General features: G+C 38.0%; 3 protein-coding genes across 5 annotated transcripts in view; all 3 read left to right on the forward strand.

The window, feature by feature from the left end:
• Positions 1–18,066, forward strand: part of LOC144664765 (methyltransferase HEMK2-like) — a 206,513-nt gene that overhangs the window by 169,439 nt on the left and 19,008 nt on the right. The gene's annotated exons all lie outside the window — the stretch shown is intronic.
• LOC144664806 (androgen-induced gene 1 protein-like) lies at positions 385–13,760 on the forward strand. Of its 2 annotated transcripts, none has more exons than XM_078526026.1 (6): positions 385–564; positions 1,947–2,078; positions 3,738–3,839; positions 11,100–11,215; positions 12,341–12,495; positions 12,763–13,760. In XM_078526026.1, exons 1-6 carry the CDS (start codon positions 412–414, stop codon positions 12,834–12,836), a joined length of 732 nt encoding a protein of 243 aa, XP_078382152.1. In that variant the 5' UTR covers positions 385–411; the 3' UTR covers positions 12,837–13,760. The 2 variants fall into 2 exon arrangements, with proteins under 2 accessions (XP_078382152.1, XP_078382153.1); XM_078526027.1 differs by lacking the exon at positions 385–564 and adding an exon at positions 790–963.
• LOC144664755 (uncharacterized) lies at positions 15,977–17,059 on the forward strand. Its single transcript, XM_078525960.1, has one exon. It carries the CDS (start codon positions 15,977–15,979, stop codon positions 17,057–17,059), a length of 1,083 nt encoding a protein of 360 aa, XP_078382086.1.

Here is an 18,066-nt window from a genome sequence, read left to right on the forward strand (position 1 = left end):
TCGTCACAAAAATTGTCACACTTTGATTTTCCAACGTCATGGAAATATCTGAACTCTATATTATTGTTATTCAGCGGCAAAATAATGTTTTTCTGGAATGTGAAGGACGTGTGGTCGGATCTCGATGTGAAAAAAAATCAAGAAGCCAGAAGACCATGGAGTAACACGCAACGCTTATCTTGCGTGACATCCCAATGTCACACATTCATTTTTGGCAGCAAAATTGTGAGGAATTTTGTAGGCAGTAGATTTAAAGAAGGCGGATATTTCATCTGAAATACTCAAAGCCAAAACATTTGTTACTTATAGGCGAAAAAAAAAGAAAAAAGAAACAATTTTTTGTTACTCTCCCCCTCCCCAAGAAAGAAAAAAAATGGTTCAGGGGAGGGGAGGGGAATAGAGCAAACAAACATGGCGTCTTCCGTTGCTGGAGGGAAGTTAGGAATAATAATTCACATTTGTGGAGGAGTTCTTTTTGCTTACACGTGGTACGAAGACGACAAGTTAGTGTCTACACATAGAGGATATGGTGGAAGATGGAAGTTTTTAACTGTGTTAAATCTGGTGAGATATTTATACCTAAAGATCTTCCGACTAATCTAAAGATCAGAAATTCAGTTCTGATCTGTAGATTAGTAGTGGGCCACTTACGACCGATCGGCTAAATATTAATAGACCAAAACTCGTTGACCTTATGGTCCCAAGGAATTTAGCTTCTAACTTGGAGGAGCTTTAGTTAATAAAGTTAATTTCAACCCGGTTAGTGGCCTGGGGAGCCGCCTGGGGATCGGAGTCACGCCGGCTGGTTTTGCAACTGTTCCAAAGATGGTGGCTTTTCGAGGGTTGTTCCATTTTGGATGTGGAATATTTTATATTTTTGGCACATATCACGACTTGCAGGTTGTGACGGAGCATACACAGAATTATGGAGGGAGATTTAAGTATTTGACATTTTTGAATTTGGTAAGAAATGTTTTTATTTTGTGCTGTTCGGCTAAAATTTCTCCACGATCAGTGGTCACTGTGCCGTCTTCGAAAAATCCAACTTTGCATGCAACTTCTTTGCGACAGAACCTTTGATAAACCCATCGTTTTGTGCGAGTTCGTCAATATTTTTCGATAACATTTTAGTTCTGCGATCATTCACTGGAGCGTGAAAAGCCAAGCTTAAAATTGTTTTACACTTCAACGAAAAAAAAATCATTTCTGTAATGTTAAATGAGCTTGATGAATAGAATAGTTTCTGACAAATTATCCCTGGCCAATAAAGCATCAGGCTATTTACAGATGCTATCTTTAAATGGACTAGTGAGAGTGATCTTATTAATTGATATACTATGGTTTGTGTTGTTACCAAGATATCTTATGGATTATGCAATTTATCTAGTAATCTACAGTGAAGATAATCTTTTGACCCTAAATGGCCGAATTTATCTTATAAGCATAGATTAGCATAGACGGTTTATCTTAATTATCTTATGGGATAAATTTGCCTTATCTGTCTTGGAAGACAAAAAGAATAACATCTCCTGTTTAGCCCAAAGAAGCAGCCCTATGGTCAAATAGCTTGTGTAAATTGCAATTGTGGCCATAAGTGGGCACAATAACATGTTTGTGCAGAGCCTGCACCATCTTTGTTTTTGATCTTGCCTGAAAGCAGTCACACATGAAAATGCCTTAGGATGGGCCAGTTGACTTTGTCATGTGAATGCAAAACAAACTTCATTCCAGATCGAGTAAACAGGCCCCTAGTCACTTCATGCCACAGATCACACAATGTGATCTGACGGGCCACAATCTTTACCCCTAGTAAGCCAAAATAGATCTTTTACAATCTCTAGCAGTATAAAATAGACATTAGATAGATCTTGGCTTTGGGGGATCTTTTACAATCTCTAGCAGTAATAAAATAGATATTAATATACGTATTATTTCATCTCTTTCAGATGTGCCAATTGATATATTTTATTATTGCTCCACTGGCCGATGTTTTAACTCTTATAAAGGGACATGAAGACAACTGGCTTGTCAAGCTTCGTGATACAGTGTTTTCAGCACTAGCATTTCCTCTTGGTGTGGTAAGCCATCATTAAAATATTGAATAATAATATTATTACAGCAACAGTAGTCACACTGTAACAAGCTGTGCAGCTTGTTACAGTGTGACTACTTGAGCCATCAATCAATCAATCAATCAATCAAACTTTATTTATAGAGGGTTACACGTAATAGTTTTACAACTAATAAATTTGTGGCCCTCTCTAATGTACTAAAAAATTAAGAATCTACTATAAACAATAATCTAATTTAAAATTTAGTTAAAACCTAATTTAAAATCGAAATGTAAGCTAAAAATTTAAAAACTAATCTACAATATTGATCCAAAGGTAATTATTACTAAATAACACAATCTAAAAGTTATTATCTAAAAAAGGAGTAAAAATATTATTCTTGAGCTGACTTAATTTAAAATATTTATACAAAGCATTCCTGAGGATATTTACAGATGAAGAGGTGCGTAACCTAAGGGGGAGGTGATTCCAGCATTTACTAGTCGTTGCGGAAAACGTGCGACCTCCCTCTTTCACTCTATTAAATTTCGTTGGTAAAATGGTAAAATTAGCGCCCCGTGTATTCCTATTGTGCTGGCTGTTATTAAGTCTTAATAGGTCGTTTATGTATAACGGGCAAGCACCCATGATCCTTTGGTGAGCTATAGTGCACCTTTTTATATCAGCCTCGATGTAGTAAGGTATCCATCCTAAAGTATTAAAAAGATCTACAGTTCTATGGCGTTGCTGAGTGTCAAGCCATGCTCCTTGGAACAAAATTAACCAATCAAATAAAGGATGCTGTTGTGTGTAAAAACCACAAACTTCTAAAACAGCTACAAATATCACTTTTAACTTAGGCTGCCTGTAATCTAACATGTTCGAGGAATTGCACGCACTATGATTGGTCAATTCGACTTCATTATAGCTCCATAAAGCACGCGGCTTACGTCAAGCATGTTCTTTATGGAGCTATATAATGCATGCAGCTTACGTCACGAGTTTGAGCGCGAGTAATTTCATTAACATTTAAGAAAAGAAATAAAAAACTTTCTCCTTGTGCAATGTTGAGTCATTAAGCAGTTGGGAATTTTTAAGGACACTTGAGAAGTGCGAGAAGCACTCGGCTGCGCCTTATGCTTCTCTACACACTTCTCTCAGCGTGTTCTTAAGAATTCCTGCATGCTTATATAACTCAACAATGCACTTGGGTGCGTTTTTATTTTTTTAATAACTAAAGTTGGATTACATGTCTAAGGTAGTCAGTAAGTCAATAACTTACCGTATTAAATCAACCAATCAGATTGCTCGATTGCCGGTCCAATATGATTGATTATTGGACTGGGTATGATCCCATACCAGTTCAATTTTAACAAAAAGGGACTTTAAGAGAATTCTTTTCTAACCGAAACAGTGGCTCCACTGTCAGAATTCTGTTCTTTTTATCTTCTGCTTATTTGCTTATATCTATAAAATCTTTTTTCATCCGTGTATTTCATACAAGCCAAGCTAGCTTAGCACTGTACTTGGAGAATATTGGCACTCGTTTTTTATTTTTCACGGACCACGCTGCACTCGGTCCATACTTTCAAAACCTTGTTCCAGATATTCTTCTAGAACCGCCCTTGCGCTTGGATAACAAGATGTATTTATTCAATTGCTTGTGTGTAATTGTTTGCATTTCAGTTTGTAGCTGCTACATTTTGGGGTATTTACATGATTGATAGAGAGCTAATTTTTCCTTCTGTACTGGATAAGATCATTCCACCCTGGCTCAATCATCTCTTGGTTAGTAAAAAACAGTATGTTTTGTAAAATATATTTTGTACAACACAAACAGCACATTTAAATTGAAATACTTAAAAGTAATCTCTGGACATCTTATTTCATTGTTATTTTTTTTTTCATTTTTTATTAATTGACCAACTTTATCATTATGCGAGACTGTTTATAGGTTTTATATTAACTTCTTTCCTTTTTCTATTGTGAAATATTATGCTCAACTACCATAGTGGAGCCGTACTTTCTTTTACAGCTTTACTAAACAGACTACCAAGGAAATGGTAGATTGGGGGAGGAAGGTCTCCTCTTAAAACATTATGTATTATTATTATTATTGTTTATAGCTATCAGATGATAAGTGCTTACTTTATTAAAGTACTGAACTCAACAATGTACATGCTCAGGCAGATTGACTGTACTCTTAGTATACCATGGCCTGCCCCCCAAAACTCAAACTTCTGGTTGAGTTTTATCAAAACCGATGGTTACTTAGTAGGGCTCAAAATAATTTTAGGACAGTTGCCATTTATGTTGACCGGCCAAACAGATTTTAGTTTGGTAACCTGTCATTTCTGACCGGTCAAAATTTTGAAAATAGCAATTTTAAACTACCGCATGTTTTTGCTGAAGATAAACAGATGTATACCTGCCAACTTTTTCTGGGTCAAAGGCGTGAGATTTTTATCCTGTGAGTGCTAGGATTTCCGAAGACGATAGGGCCATGTCTGAAGTTTTCCGAAGACGTCCGAAGTATTCCGAAGATATCCCGATCCCAGTATGTGGACGTGTTTTGCTAAACATGACCTCGTTCCCAATGCTTTTCTTGTCAAAACTCTGAGATTTCGGGGAAAGTATCGTCATTTACTCATTTTACATGGATTTCTCGTCTCTCACATTGGTTTGAGTTTGGATATTTTTAGATATTTTGGGAAAATGTGTTGGTTATGGCTGTAATAAATCACATTTTTCGACTAGGCGTGAGAAATTGGTTCGTAAGCGTGAGTTGGTGTGAGATCGAAGTTTTCAACTCGCAGGCGTGAGACTCACGCCTAAGGCGTGAGAGTTGGCAGGTATACAAATGCATCGTATCGTGTTTAGATGCATTGTGTTTTACTGAACATTTTAAATTACACTATCTATCTGTATTTCGGGTTAAAGTGCTACTGCGATGAAATTCGTATCTCTCCTTTTGTAGCCATTTAAAAAAAAAAAAAATATTTTCAAGAACGCTATATGAGAAGAAAAATGCCGTTTACAGTTTTCAAATATCTCTTTTCTTTCCAGAGATATTCAAGTTTTTAAAATATGCAAATTAGCAAAGTTGTGACGTCATAGACTCAACCAAGTTTTGATCAAATATGAAGAAAGTGATATCTCAGCCAATTTGTATCGGAACTCTCTGATTTTTGCAGTAACACTTTGCTAGTTGTGTTTCACAATATGAACTTTACAATTTGGTTACCATGGCAACAAACTAGGTTCCAGATCCCCCGATGCTAAAGGCTTTTCTGGCCAATTCTGGCATTTCCTTTTGATATTTGCCGATGATACTTTACATGCGTTCTCTGGCAAGCATATGAATGGATTAGGCAGGCGTTTTGGCTGGGTTCTATTTTTCAAAACTGAAAAATTCTAAAATATTAAAAGCAAATTGGTGGGGACTGGAAAAGAGTTAGTTGCCATGGTAACATAATTTTATTACATGTGTTAGTGTGTCACCTGCAGAACTATTAGTCAGGCAAGTTTTACTGGTCTCTGCAGAAAAATGACTGAGATAACTCAATTTTTGTACTTGCAATTAAATTGGGTTGAGTAGATGACGTCATCAGTCCCCTAATTTGCATATTTTACAATTTTTTAAAGCTTTAATATCTCTGGAACTAAAAAAGATATTTGAAAACGGAAAACAGCATTTTGAATCTTTCGTTAAATACTCTATGAAACACCTAAAATTTCAAGGGGTGAAAATTTGATCATAGTAGCACTTTAAGAATAAAAGGTATGAAAAATGTTATCTACTTTTCTGATCATTGATCAGTCAAAATGACCAGCCAACTGTAGGTTTGTGCGGACAAATTGTCATCTTGACTGGACATTGTCCGTTGACCGGCCGCTATTTTGAGTCCTGACTTACTGGTAGCCAGCAGGTCTGTTTAGCAATGGTAATAGTTTAATTGTTTTAAGAGTGTATCCATAAGAGGACCAGGCAACAAGTGATACAGCTCATATCACCGATTTCGCCCAAACTTAGCATAAATGTTGGGTATGGTGAGCTATTTACTGTGACAAAACATCAGCTCAAAATATTTTATTCCCTTCAAGTTATGGCACCTTTTGCAAAAATGGCCATTTTTCACTAATTTATGCATATTTAATTAGCTGACTTTGATTGACCAGTTCCACAAGAAAAAAAGACTTCTGAAAATAAATTTCACTGCATTATATTCTGTGGTTATTAGGCTTTAAGTACAATAATTCACTTCAACCGTCTGATTTGATTTCTTCTCCTCAAACGGTCTTTTGGAAGGTACACATTTCGTACTGTTGGAAATAGCCTTTAACTAGTGCCCAATATCTCCCATGAGCAACAACTTATATACATTATTCTTACATGGGTAATGAAGTCCATCATTGAACTTTACAAAAATGCAACAAAATGTCTGGGGACTTCAATATTTTATTAGTATTGAGGAACTAAACACACGTGACTTAACGATTTCTTGCTATTTCATCAAAATTCACCGAAACACAGAAGCCATTTATTTGCCTCAATTCGGCACAAAATCGGTACGAAATAGCTAATCAAGCATAAATCTATAGATAACAATCAAAATATTGGCGAAGATTGGCAGTTAGGGCATTTTTCGGAGCGTTTTCAGAGCCATATAATTCGGCAATGTTGTGATAGTAAATGTAAAAATAGCAGCGAAAGATTTTCTTCAAAAGCTCGCTCAATTCAACATTTAGGCACATCAAAGTTAAGAAACAAGAAAGTAATACTACATACATGCCACTTATCGACACACAGATGCTTTCTTTTGAAGAATTTGTTCTTCCTCGCTGCACTTCGATCCTTCGATCGATCTCAATTGACATGTACTGTTGCTTTGAGGCGCGATGAACTTAGCCAATACATCGTGGGTCATCCTTCGTGAAAGGTGTAAACAGGTTGTCAATAAAGTCATTCAAAGAGCTGTTTAAAGTTCACGGAAGGACACTTGTCTCAGCCAGTTTGAATGAAATAATTTAACTGGAAAATAAACAGCCGCCATGTTGTATTTGTACTTTTGAGCCTGCCGTTTCAGTCAGCGGTAAAGCCGTACACTTGGGCAAGTACGTAGTGTAGTCATCATATAGTTGTTTTACTAAATCCTATTCTTGGTTTTCATGTTACGTCATAAAATTCTGAAATCAAAATTCACTAGGTCTGCTAAATTTTCGTTGTCATTAGGCGAAAGATAAACTAAAAATATATATTTTTGCAAATTTCCAGATCGATTGTGTCATTCGTTTTTAAAACAGAGCATTTTGAATATTTGAGTTCTCCGTCGTATGTGACATCAAGCTGAATGCCGTGACAAAGCTGTTTTGTTTGAAAAAAGGCCTCCATTTTGTGCAGAATGAACATTTCAGATATAATAAGTGGTGTTTATGTGAAAGTGTACTGGCTCTTAAGCCAAGGATGGCCGCTGTTGTAAACAGAATTGAGTTCCAGATGGTTTCTCTGACATCACGGCGGCCATTACTGTGTCCCTCGGCAGGACACAGTTATGGCGGCTCCATACTAAGCTTTATAAATTTGCGTGGAAAGGTTCGGAAAATAACGTAACTCGCGAACGGTACACCGCACAGACCTGAAACTTGGAGAAATTGTTTATCTATTTATCATCTATAATATTTGAAATTCATAGCTTCTGTAGTTAAATGGTTTCGAATTTATTTTTTGATTGCGTGACAGTGAAAACCAGCAATATATGGATGTTCATAGAGGGGATACATAGCCTAGCCCTACACAGCTATACACGCCTATACATAGCCCAACACAGCTATACACAGCTATACACACGCGTGTTCATTTGCTTTTCCTCCGCAAATGTTTGTTTTCGTCGGAATAAGTAGCGGATGGTGTTATCTACCCTCTGAACAACCGGGGCTTGATCTTAGCCTTATAAGTAGTGTGCGTTTCTTGTAAAAGTGAGAATTTTTTTCAACTTCTCCATTGAATTTTTTTGATAAATAGTTGAAGAGAAATACACTGGATGCAGTGTAATGTATGCGATGCAATCGGTTTTGATGCTCTGAAATTGAGCTCTGAAATGTCGGAAACCATTAAGTAATCAGAGCAAGTTTTTCCATCTTATATCAGGTTAAAACTAGTATGTTTATTGTTTTTTTTTGTTGTTTCTGTCTTTTTTGGGAGGTGGGGGAGGGGGTGAATATGGACATTCGAAGAAATGGCGGTCAGGTTGTCAGCCTGGCCTGTGTACATCTATTCCTTCTGTTCAAATCGTCTATATTATATTACACTTTGGCAGCTAGGAGACTGAATTTGTACCCACTCTCTTTTTCGGGATCCCACAAAGTTCTCCATCTGTCCATTTACCGATAAACGTCATTACTGCAGTTTTATTAATTTGTTTTAGAAAAGGGCTTTTATGGGGACAAATTTTTCCTCCTGAATGCCCACATTGCAAGTGACGAATTGCGGCTTCAAATGATAATTTTCTTCATCACCGACTCAATTTAAGTGGCTATGTGAGTTACAAAGACGCGAATGCAGACTTTTGTAGAGAGCTTAAACCCCGCATTAAAACTAAACAAATTTATTGCAAGACTAGGACTACGCAAGACGGCAAAACTTATTAGCTAAAATATAATGTTTCAACCAGCACAGGTAGTCTTCTGTCTTCTTCGAGGTCAACGCGAGGGAAACCCGTTTTATTCTTTGTTGTTTTCTCTCTCTACATTCACACCTTTATAGATATATGTATATATTTGCTGCGCAATATTAGCCTGTTCCAGGCGTTCGGTTAGTTTGGAACAGGCTAGCGCCATATAGACTGCGTCCCTAAAGGCATTTCGTACGTGAATACTTTGTTCAGTTCAGCACAGACGCTCCCCCAACTAAAGCACTTGCGCAAGAAACGATTACAAAACCTACCTCGCTATCCACCGTATAGTGATTTATCCCGTGGTAAACGTTATTCTCCAATTTTGCTGAGTTATTCATTTTTTCCCATTTATGCCCCGGGGGTAGGGGAATTTGGTCAAAAAATGTAATCGTTATGCGCGGTATTAATCACTATTTCCGCCAGGGGAGGGGAATTTGAACAAGCAATAAAAAAATACAAATGTCTGGAAAGTAACTGGGAGACGTTGACATTTTGATTTATTTAACTGTGTAGCGTCTTTTATGCTAAAAATAATTGTTTATGTTCCAAAATGACGCTAAATGGCGGTATAAAACTGCTCCGACGTTTCGGCAATACTGCCTTCTTCAGGGTGCCACCCCCAAAAAGGCAGTATTGCCGAGACGTCGGAGCAGTTTTATACCGCCATTTAGCGTCATTTTGGAACATAAACAATTATTTTTATTTGGTTGCCGTGCATGCCGACCGTTGAACAGAAAAATCAAGAACTCTGTTTCGGTGAAAGTCAAATGGAACAGTATTTTTTCTGGAAAATCTCTTCGGAGATTGACGGAACGTCAGAAATTTTCTTACCATTTGTAAGGTTTCCCAGTTCTAGTCTCCCATCCTTCAGGTCTCCCACCAACGGAAAGAAATAACAGGAAACTGAGCTACAAATGGTAAGCGACATCTATTTCGGTTAGTTTGCTAATTTTGGAAAGAAGCCGTTCCATTTTTCAGTGGTCATTCCAACCGGTTCTCTCCAACAAATGGTAAGCACCCTAGAGTTTGTTCAGCATCACATTGCGGTAAACACGTCAAACTGTAGCGGAGGAAATTGTTTTCCCTACGACAATTTGAAAATATTCTCATTTTCATCACAAACGCATCCAACGAACACTCGCGGAGGAAAAGCAAATGATCGCGCGTGTGGTCACGCGTGATGGACGCGTGATGCCCAGTGAACAGCCGTACCGCTGACTGAAACGACAGGCTCAAAGGTAGAAATTCAACATGGCGGCTGTTTATTTTCCAGTTAAATTTATTTCATGCAAACTGGCTGAGACAAGTGTCCTTCCGTGAACTTTGAACAGCTCTTTGAATGACTTTATTGACAACCTGTTTACACCTTTCACGAAGGATGAACCACGATGGATTGACTAAGTTCAGCGCGCCTCAAAGCAACAGTACATGTCAATTGAGATCGATCAAAGAATCGAAGTGCAGCGAGGAAGAACAAATTCTTCAAAAGAAAGCATCTGTGTGTCGATAAGTGGCATGTATGTAGTATTACTTTCTTGTTTCTTAACTTTGATGTGCCTAAATGTTGAATTGAGCGAGCTTGTGAAGAAAATCTTTCGCTGCTATTTTTACATTTGCTATATCACAACATTGCCGAATTATATGGCTCTGAAAACGCTCCGAAAAATGTCCTAACTGCCTTTTCTTCGCCAATATTTTGATTGTTATCTATAGATTCATGCTTGATTAGCTATTTCGTACCGATTTTATGCCGAATTGAGGCAAATAAATGGCTTCTGTGTTTCGGTGAATTTTGATGAAATAGCAAGAAATCGTTAAGTCACGTGTGTTTAGTTCCTCAATACTAATAAAATATTGAAGTCCCCAGACATTTTGTTGCATTTTTGTGAAGTTTAATGATGGACTTCATTACCCATGTAAGAATAATGTATATAAGTTGTTGCTCATGGGAGATATTGGGCACTAGTTAAAGGCTATTTCCAACAGTACGAAATGTGTACCTTCCAAAAGACCGTTTGAGGAGACGAAATCAAATTTGACGGTTAAAGTGAATTATTGTACTTAAAGCCTAATAACCACAGAATATAGTGCAGTGAATTTTATTTTCAGAAGTCTTTTTTTCTTGTGGAACTGGTCAATCAAAGTCAGCTAATTAAATATGCATAAATTAGTGAAAAATGGCCATTTTTGCAAAAGCTGCCATAACTTGAAGGGAATAAAATATTTTGAGTTGATGTTTTGCCATAGTAAATAGCTCACCATACCCAACATTTATGTTAAGTTTGGGCGAAATCGGTGATATGAGCTGTATCACCTGTTGCATGGTTCTGCCCTGTTCTCTCACGGGCACACTCTTAAACACTTTGTATTTCAGCATACATGGTGTGCAGTGTTCATGATAGTAGAAGGTGCCTTCATTCGACACAAATATCCAAAGAATCGAGTAGGCCTGGGTCTGTTGGCCCTCTTTGCTGCGACCTATCTTATATGGTAAGTCTGTTACTATGTGTCGCGTTCCCAGCACGGCAGACACGGGGTGTAGCGTAGTCTGTTACTATGCATTTACTCTTATGGATATACCGTATTTTCTCGATTAAACGCCGGACCCCGATTAAACGCCGGCCTCGTATAAACGCCGGGTCAAATTTGCTAGTTTTTAAATAAACGCCGGGGGCGTTTGTTCGAGGTCCCGGCGTTTATTTGAGGTCAAGCTAACAAGTAAATATATTCTGTTTGTCACAAATCTCGATTGCAACATAAATATATAGTAAATATATAGTGCACCTTTGTGAAATAATCGCCTTTGGATACCCAGGGACACTTTCTTGGGGCCGAAGGAAGAGAAAAATCGTCCCGCCTTGACAAACTGCCCCTTGGTCTCGAAGATCGGTAACAATAAATCAGTCTAAAAAATTGGCTGAAAATTGCAGTCCGTTAATAAACGCCGGGCCCCGATAAAACACCGGCTTCAAATAAATGCCGGGTTCATGACGCCAAGTTTGAAATAAACCCCGGGGGCGTTTATTTGAGAAAATACGGTATACAGTTTACTAGGACTGCATCAATCAGCTTTCCTAGTTTCTGTAACATTACTAGGAGTATTGGATTGCGATGCTGATGGGAAGCTATTTGAAGCTAACCTCAAGCCGAATGCACTGGGGATTTACCCCGGTGGGATGGGTAAGGATGAGGGGCTCTTGGATTTGATATCTGATTGATACATATTAAGGCCTTTTGCAAAGAGTCTTATAAATGTGTGAGGCTTGGGAGGTGTGCAAGGCAAAGCAGCGAGGCATGCGAGGTGAGGCAGCAAGGCATGCGAGGCATGCAAGGCAGAGATCCTTATTCCAAATAATAGAATCTAACAAATGTGCCAGGGGGCGAGGTGTGTAATGCGTGCACTTTGTGACGACCATTTGCAAAACCTAGCATGTGAAAAAGAGCAATATTTAAGGCATTGTATATAGGCATTCACATTTTTCTCAAATCTACCAGGTGTTCATGTTTTGCTATTACACATTGAAGAACATGTAATTAATTCATTTAAAAAAAAATGATCAAGCAATCTAGTTAGTAACAGATGGATAAATTAACTGAATTTAATTATTATTGTAGGATCATGTGGGTTGCGTATGCAGCAGAGTTCTGGGTATACCCATTTCTTCGCATCATGTCCAATCCGGCTAGAGCAGCGTTCTTTGTGGTGTGTGCCTGTATTCTTGCCTTCTTCTATTTCTTGGGCAAGTGGATGACACTGTCTATATGGCGAGGTATGTTATACTTTGTCTCATCAGCCTTATGGGCATAGCTTCTTTAGTTTCTCACATGTGACAAATCAGTTACTGTTAAATTCTTCTGTTAAAGATGTAAAACTTCTTGCAGATAAAAGCTAAACCATTTCTGAAGTGCACAAATATTTATTCCAAAATTCACCCCCACCTTCCACCCTGCCCCCAAAATAAGGTCTCCAAAATGCCTTTTGAACAAAACTAAGCCAAGGGATTTTTTCATTTAAAAGTGTTTTGTTTATGTTACAGTTGAAGAGGAAAGGAAATCCACAAGCACAAAATCAAAAGAAGGAGCGAAAAAGAAAGTGAAGAAAGCAGATTAAAATACACTGATGTTCAATACGTTTCACCGGAAGCTAGTATAAACTTCTTGTTACACCTTGTTTCACTTCTTATGTGGTCAGAAACTTGTAGAGCTTAGTCCAAATTTTAAATTAAACAAATTTTCAAGTACAACGCATGCAGGTATTAGAATTAAAGGCCCTTATCAACTCAAGGAAAACGTTGTGATTAACCAAACCAAATTCTTCTAGGAAGAATAATATTATAGAAATGAACGATACCAGTCACGAGAATTTTGATGTTGATGTTGGGAGTAAAAGCGAGTTTTTCTTGAGAATCATTGTTATTGGTTTTGGCTTTACAATACTCCACTTCCGGGAGGTGGGGGGGGGGGGGGGTACTAGGGATTTCAAGTTGTAGGGATGTTCAAATGGGGGAAAAAATCAAGACCCCCAAAAATGCCTAGGACTTCCAACAAAACCCCCAAAAAATCCCTAAACTTAAAATTAACTTCCCAAAAATCAACAGCAAAACACCTTTGTTTTTACTGTATTTGCAGATTTATGAAGCCAAAGCAGTACCATTGGATCGTTTTTAATAACCCAAAAAATCCCATATTTAATCAAAAAAATACTTGCCAAATTTTCCTACCCCAAAAAATCCTGGAATCGAAACTTTCAACCCCCCAAAATCCTTCTATCATCCCCGTCACTCGAAATCCTGCCCACCCCCCCCCCCCCTGGGACTCCACTGAACCACTCTATCCCAAAACAGCATCAAGGTTGTCGCGTTGTTCTAGTTGAAGATTGAAATTAATTTAGTGTTATTTTTTTAAGGACAAATCAGACGACAACTTCTTAAAACCAAATGATTGCTTTCACTCTTGTAATTATTTCATTTTGTTACGATGTGTTCCTGAATTGCGCTATGGCGATAAATAAAAGATACAATGACAATCCAGGAAATTTTGTTGATTTTTTTTTGAAAACATTATCGTGTTTTCATGTTTCTTTTTCATTATCTTCACTAGTCGAACTAATTGCTTTAAAGGGGAGCAGGGATGGCGCAGAGGTGAGACCGCTCGCCTCCCGCCAATGTGGCCTGGGTTCGATTCCCGGACCCGGCGTCATATGTGGGTTGAGTTTGTTGTTGGTTCTCGTCCTTACTCCGAGGGTTTTTCTCCGCGTTCTTCGCTTTTCCTCCCTTCGAAAAACCAACACTTCAAATTTCAATTACATTTTCGATGTACGTACATTTTCTTACGAGCTCCTGATAGCTCTTCAGTGTTACATGGGTGAATAAATTACATTAACATTTTTTTTTACATTAATTTTCTTTTCCAACTGAGATTGTTCAGATTTGAAGCGTTTCTAATGGACAATTATATACTACGTACTTATTAACCGAGAGTGAGGTCATTACAGGGGAATCTCAGACCGAGGCCTTGATGTATTGACCGAGCGATAGCGAGGTCAATACATCAAGGCCGAGGTCTGAGATTGCCCTGTAATGACCGAACGGACGAGGTTAATAAGTTATTTATTATATGGCCTTTTAGCGCTATTCTAAACTGAAATATCTAAAAAACACCGAGGTGAAATTCGCTCTCGCTCTCTGTGGCTCTCTTCGCCGCTCCTACTAAAGAAGTATCGGTATGCTAATATTTTTCTTTCAGTTGTTGAAAAGATAGTTACATTTTGTCGGTATTTATTGTCGTTCTCGCAATTGCGCTGGTAGCATTCACTCACAACTCAAAAAACCATATAAAAACCGCCGAGCCGAGAAAATTTTTCATAATGCCCGGTCATTACAAGAAAATAATGCCCGCTCAGCAGCCAATCAGAGCGCGCGTACTATTGTAGTCATATAATAACAGGCAATAATATCCAGTGAAAAGTGATAATGACCTACTGGCATAACCTTATAAGTGACTTTTGGCAAAAGTCGCAATTTGATTGGCTAGCTAAGCGCCTTACATCGAACTGTAAAAACATCAGTTTTATCAATATTTTAACTGAGTTTTTATAGATCGGCCACTACGTTATATTAAAGGTCAGTAAAACAATTATAAACTGCTCGCCCTCGGTTTCTATTGACTGGTTGATAAATCCAATCCATCGCCAGCATGTCATGAACTTATCACGTGCGAGATCTGTAACTAACCAATCCATGAACAGGATTTGAATATGTAAGCTCAAGGGTAATTTTTTTTTAGCACAAAGGTGTTGTTGGCCGCGGTAGCGTTTATATATTTTTTTTAGAAGATTCTAACATGAATAAACATAAAAAAGTACTGCACGGCCAAAAGTGTTTTATCGAGTAAATTGAACGAAGTCTTCGCCGAATAGTATTTCAAATTCTAAATTTATTTTTCGGACAATTTTTAGCCCTAATTCAACAATAAATGACAACGTTTTGCAGCAAATGCTTCACGTTTTGTTTTACCAGGGAATCGTGCATTTTATACAACGAAAAAAACCCGAAGACTTTTTTATCATATGGTTTAATTTATCAAGCTGTTTTTACACTGTACTTTCTTCGATTTATTCACCTGTATTTGCCTGTATCTGTAGTGACAAAAATGCAAATCGCCGCCACATATGCAAATAAATCGTCAAAAAGTTACCAGCAATTTTAATACGCAGCGAACGAAAAATCGAAAGTTGTGTTTTCTAATCTTCGCCGAAACAACGTTGCAGACAAATGGTTTCCAAAAATGGTTTCCGACATTAAATTTGGACACGAATTTCGCGACACTTCGACTATTGTTTCTATTAAACCGTCCGCTAAGCAACCGTTATATTTGCCGTCTTCTCGCTGAGACGATGTTAATCTTTGTAATGAACGACCTGGATATGTTAGCGATTTTTCCCTTTGTCCTGCAGCTAATAAGTCCAAGATTCTTAACAATCTTTTGAATAGTACAAAACGTTGCTCAGTGGAGCGTGGTGCTTGACTGGAATACTGGCCAATTGTTCAGTAATACGTAATTGAAATTTAAATTTCTGTGAATTAATGTATTGTTACCAGTGACTAAATAGCCACGAACCAGGCAAAAGTCAAGTGATTTATTCGGCCTCTTGTAAAATATTTCACTTATTTCGAGGTGTTTTTTCGACTCACGGCACGCGAATCAAGATTGTGAAGTTTATGCCTTATCGAAGTGGACTCCTCGGATTCGATGCTCGCCATATGTATTTGTTCTGCCTTAATGGCTGGAATATTGTCCTTCGTGGCAATGGTTGCTAATGGTGTTCTTCTTTATGTGATGTACAAGGACCCGCTACGGTGTTTTCGCAAGCCAATTTCAGTCTTCATCGCAGCATTAGCTGTGCACGACTTTTTGAATGGCTCCGTTATAGGAGCCCTTCACATTCGCAACGAAATCTTTTGCGAAATGGAAGCCGAAAGGAGACCTATCATTGGAAGCTTCGAGAGTATAATTGGTTTATTTTCAATCAATAACGGAACTCTACTCGTAATGGGCCTTTCCGTGGAGCGTTTAATTGCCGTAGCGTTACCGTTTTACTACCGCTCCGCGGCAAGTGGCAGAAAAACGCTGGCGTGTGTGGTTTGTATCGTGGCATATTCCCTGGTATTTTGTCTGCTTCAGTTGAGTGACATTCCGGTGGGAATTTATTACATGTTGCAGGTTCATTTGAATATGACTTTTCCACTGGTTGCGGTGCTGATTTTTAACTTCGCTCTGCTCAGAGTCTTGCGTCGGTTCAGAAGGCGAGCATGCTCAATGAGTTCGGACGCAAGCGACAGCTCCTTCTCCGCTACCGAGAAGAGATTCGACATTGATAAACAGTTCGCTTTTACTGCTATTCTCATCGTCTTGTTTCTTGTTTTGTCGCATTCGCCATATTACTTAATGACCCTAATTGAGGTTCACTGTTCTCATTGTTCCGGAGAATGGTTTGTTGCATGTCGACGGATTTCGCTGCCTTTTCTGTTCATTAATTCGGCCTGCAACCCATTTACTTACACTTTTCGCATCAGGCAATGCCGCCGATCGCTCAAAGTTCTCTTTTTTAAGAGACAGGAGAGTGTGGAAGTTACTCCAAGGAGTCCTAACACTGCAAATCCACCCACAAGCCCTGTAGTGCTGCGAAAGTGGTCTAAAATGGATCCCACAACTGGGCATTTTTTTGAAACGTTTACAGAGGAAAACTTGCCTGACGAGTTTGGTATGGGCATTGACAATCCCGCACAAGACGATCTTGATATTGATCTTGGAGTTTATGACACGAAATTGTGATGACCGGGCATTACGCATCCATCCAGTTACATGTATACTGGGTATAAATTCGCGCGTGATTAGCGCGCGCGCGCCATAGAAGTAAATCGTCACTTTGTCGTAAACGAGCATGGTGACCTATCACTTTTTTTCTATTGTTTTGAATTGTTCAAAAATTTTCTTTCTATTAGAGAAATATATAACCGTCGTGGAATGAAGAAATTCATCAATTTAAGGATTTGATCTTGACAACTAAATTCTCCTAACTATATTATTAAGAAATGTATGGTCATCTGTAAGGAGAATATAATATTTTGTACTTGATGCTTCAGTCCAAAATTACAGAATTAATCCAAGAGAAACTTAATGCTCCAAAAGACGAAAAAAACTCAACAATCATTTGTTTTAGATGAAAAATACTTCTAGATAAATGGGAGGCGACTAAAACAGACAAGATTATTATTGTTATTCGTTGCACTGTTAGTCAAGGTGGTCACAAGGTCATCAGAGAAATGAAAAGAAAATAAACTGGAGTTTGGATACAAGCCGGGCTGATACATTTTACATTCGATGTTTTATTTCGGACGTTTACTGAATTTTCGGACACTTTTTTCTGTTCGAAATTAAAATCGTCCAACATTTTTTGCAATTAATGTATGCTTCTTCCTAAATAAGAGCTGGGCCAATCGAAGGTAACTAGGTTCTGATTTAGACAAAACAATTCATGTCGTAGGCATGTAGTTCAATATTGTGGTAACTGTTGCGTACAGGTTCCGTCAGAATAGACTGAATTTTAACTTAATTCTTAATTTTTAGAATAGTGGAGGTGACTTTATGTATGTGTACACCAGTAGCATAGAAGGAAGAAAGAGACCATCCTCTTTTAACTAGTAAATTACGTTATCAATTTAACGACGTGGCTAGGTGAATTTTTCACACAACACATAGTCCAAAATTTATATGAAATGGTTGTGGAATTTGCTAACCAAAAATATAAATCACAAAATACTCTAATATACGTTGTTAAT

The sequence above is a fragment of the Oculina patagonica genome, chromosome 9, assembly GCF_052425735.1.
Source record: "Oculina patagonica isolate OP01 chromosome 9, crgOcupat, whole genome shotgun sequence".
Classification (NCBI taxonomy): Eukaryota; Metazoa; Cnidaria; class Anthozoa; order Scleractinia; family Oculinidae; genus Oculina; species Oculina patagonica.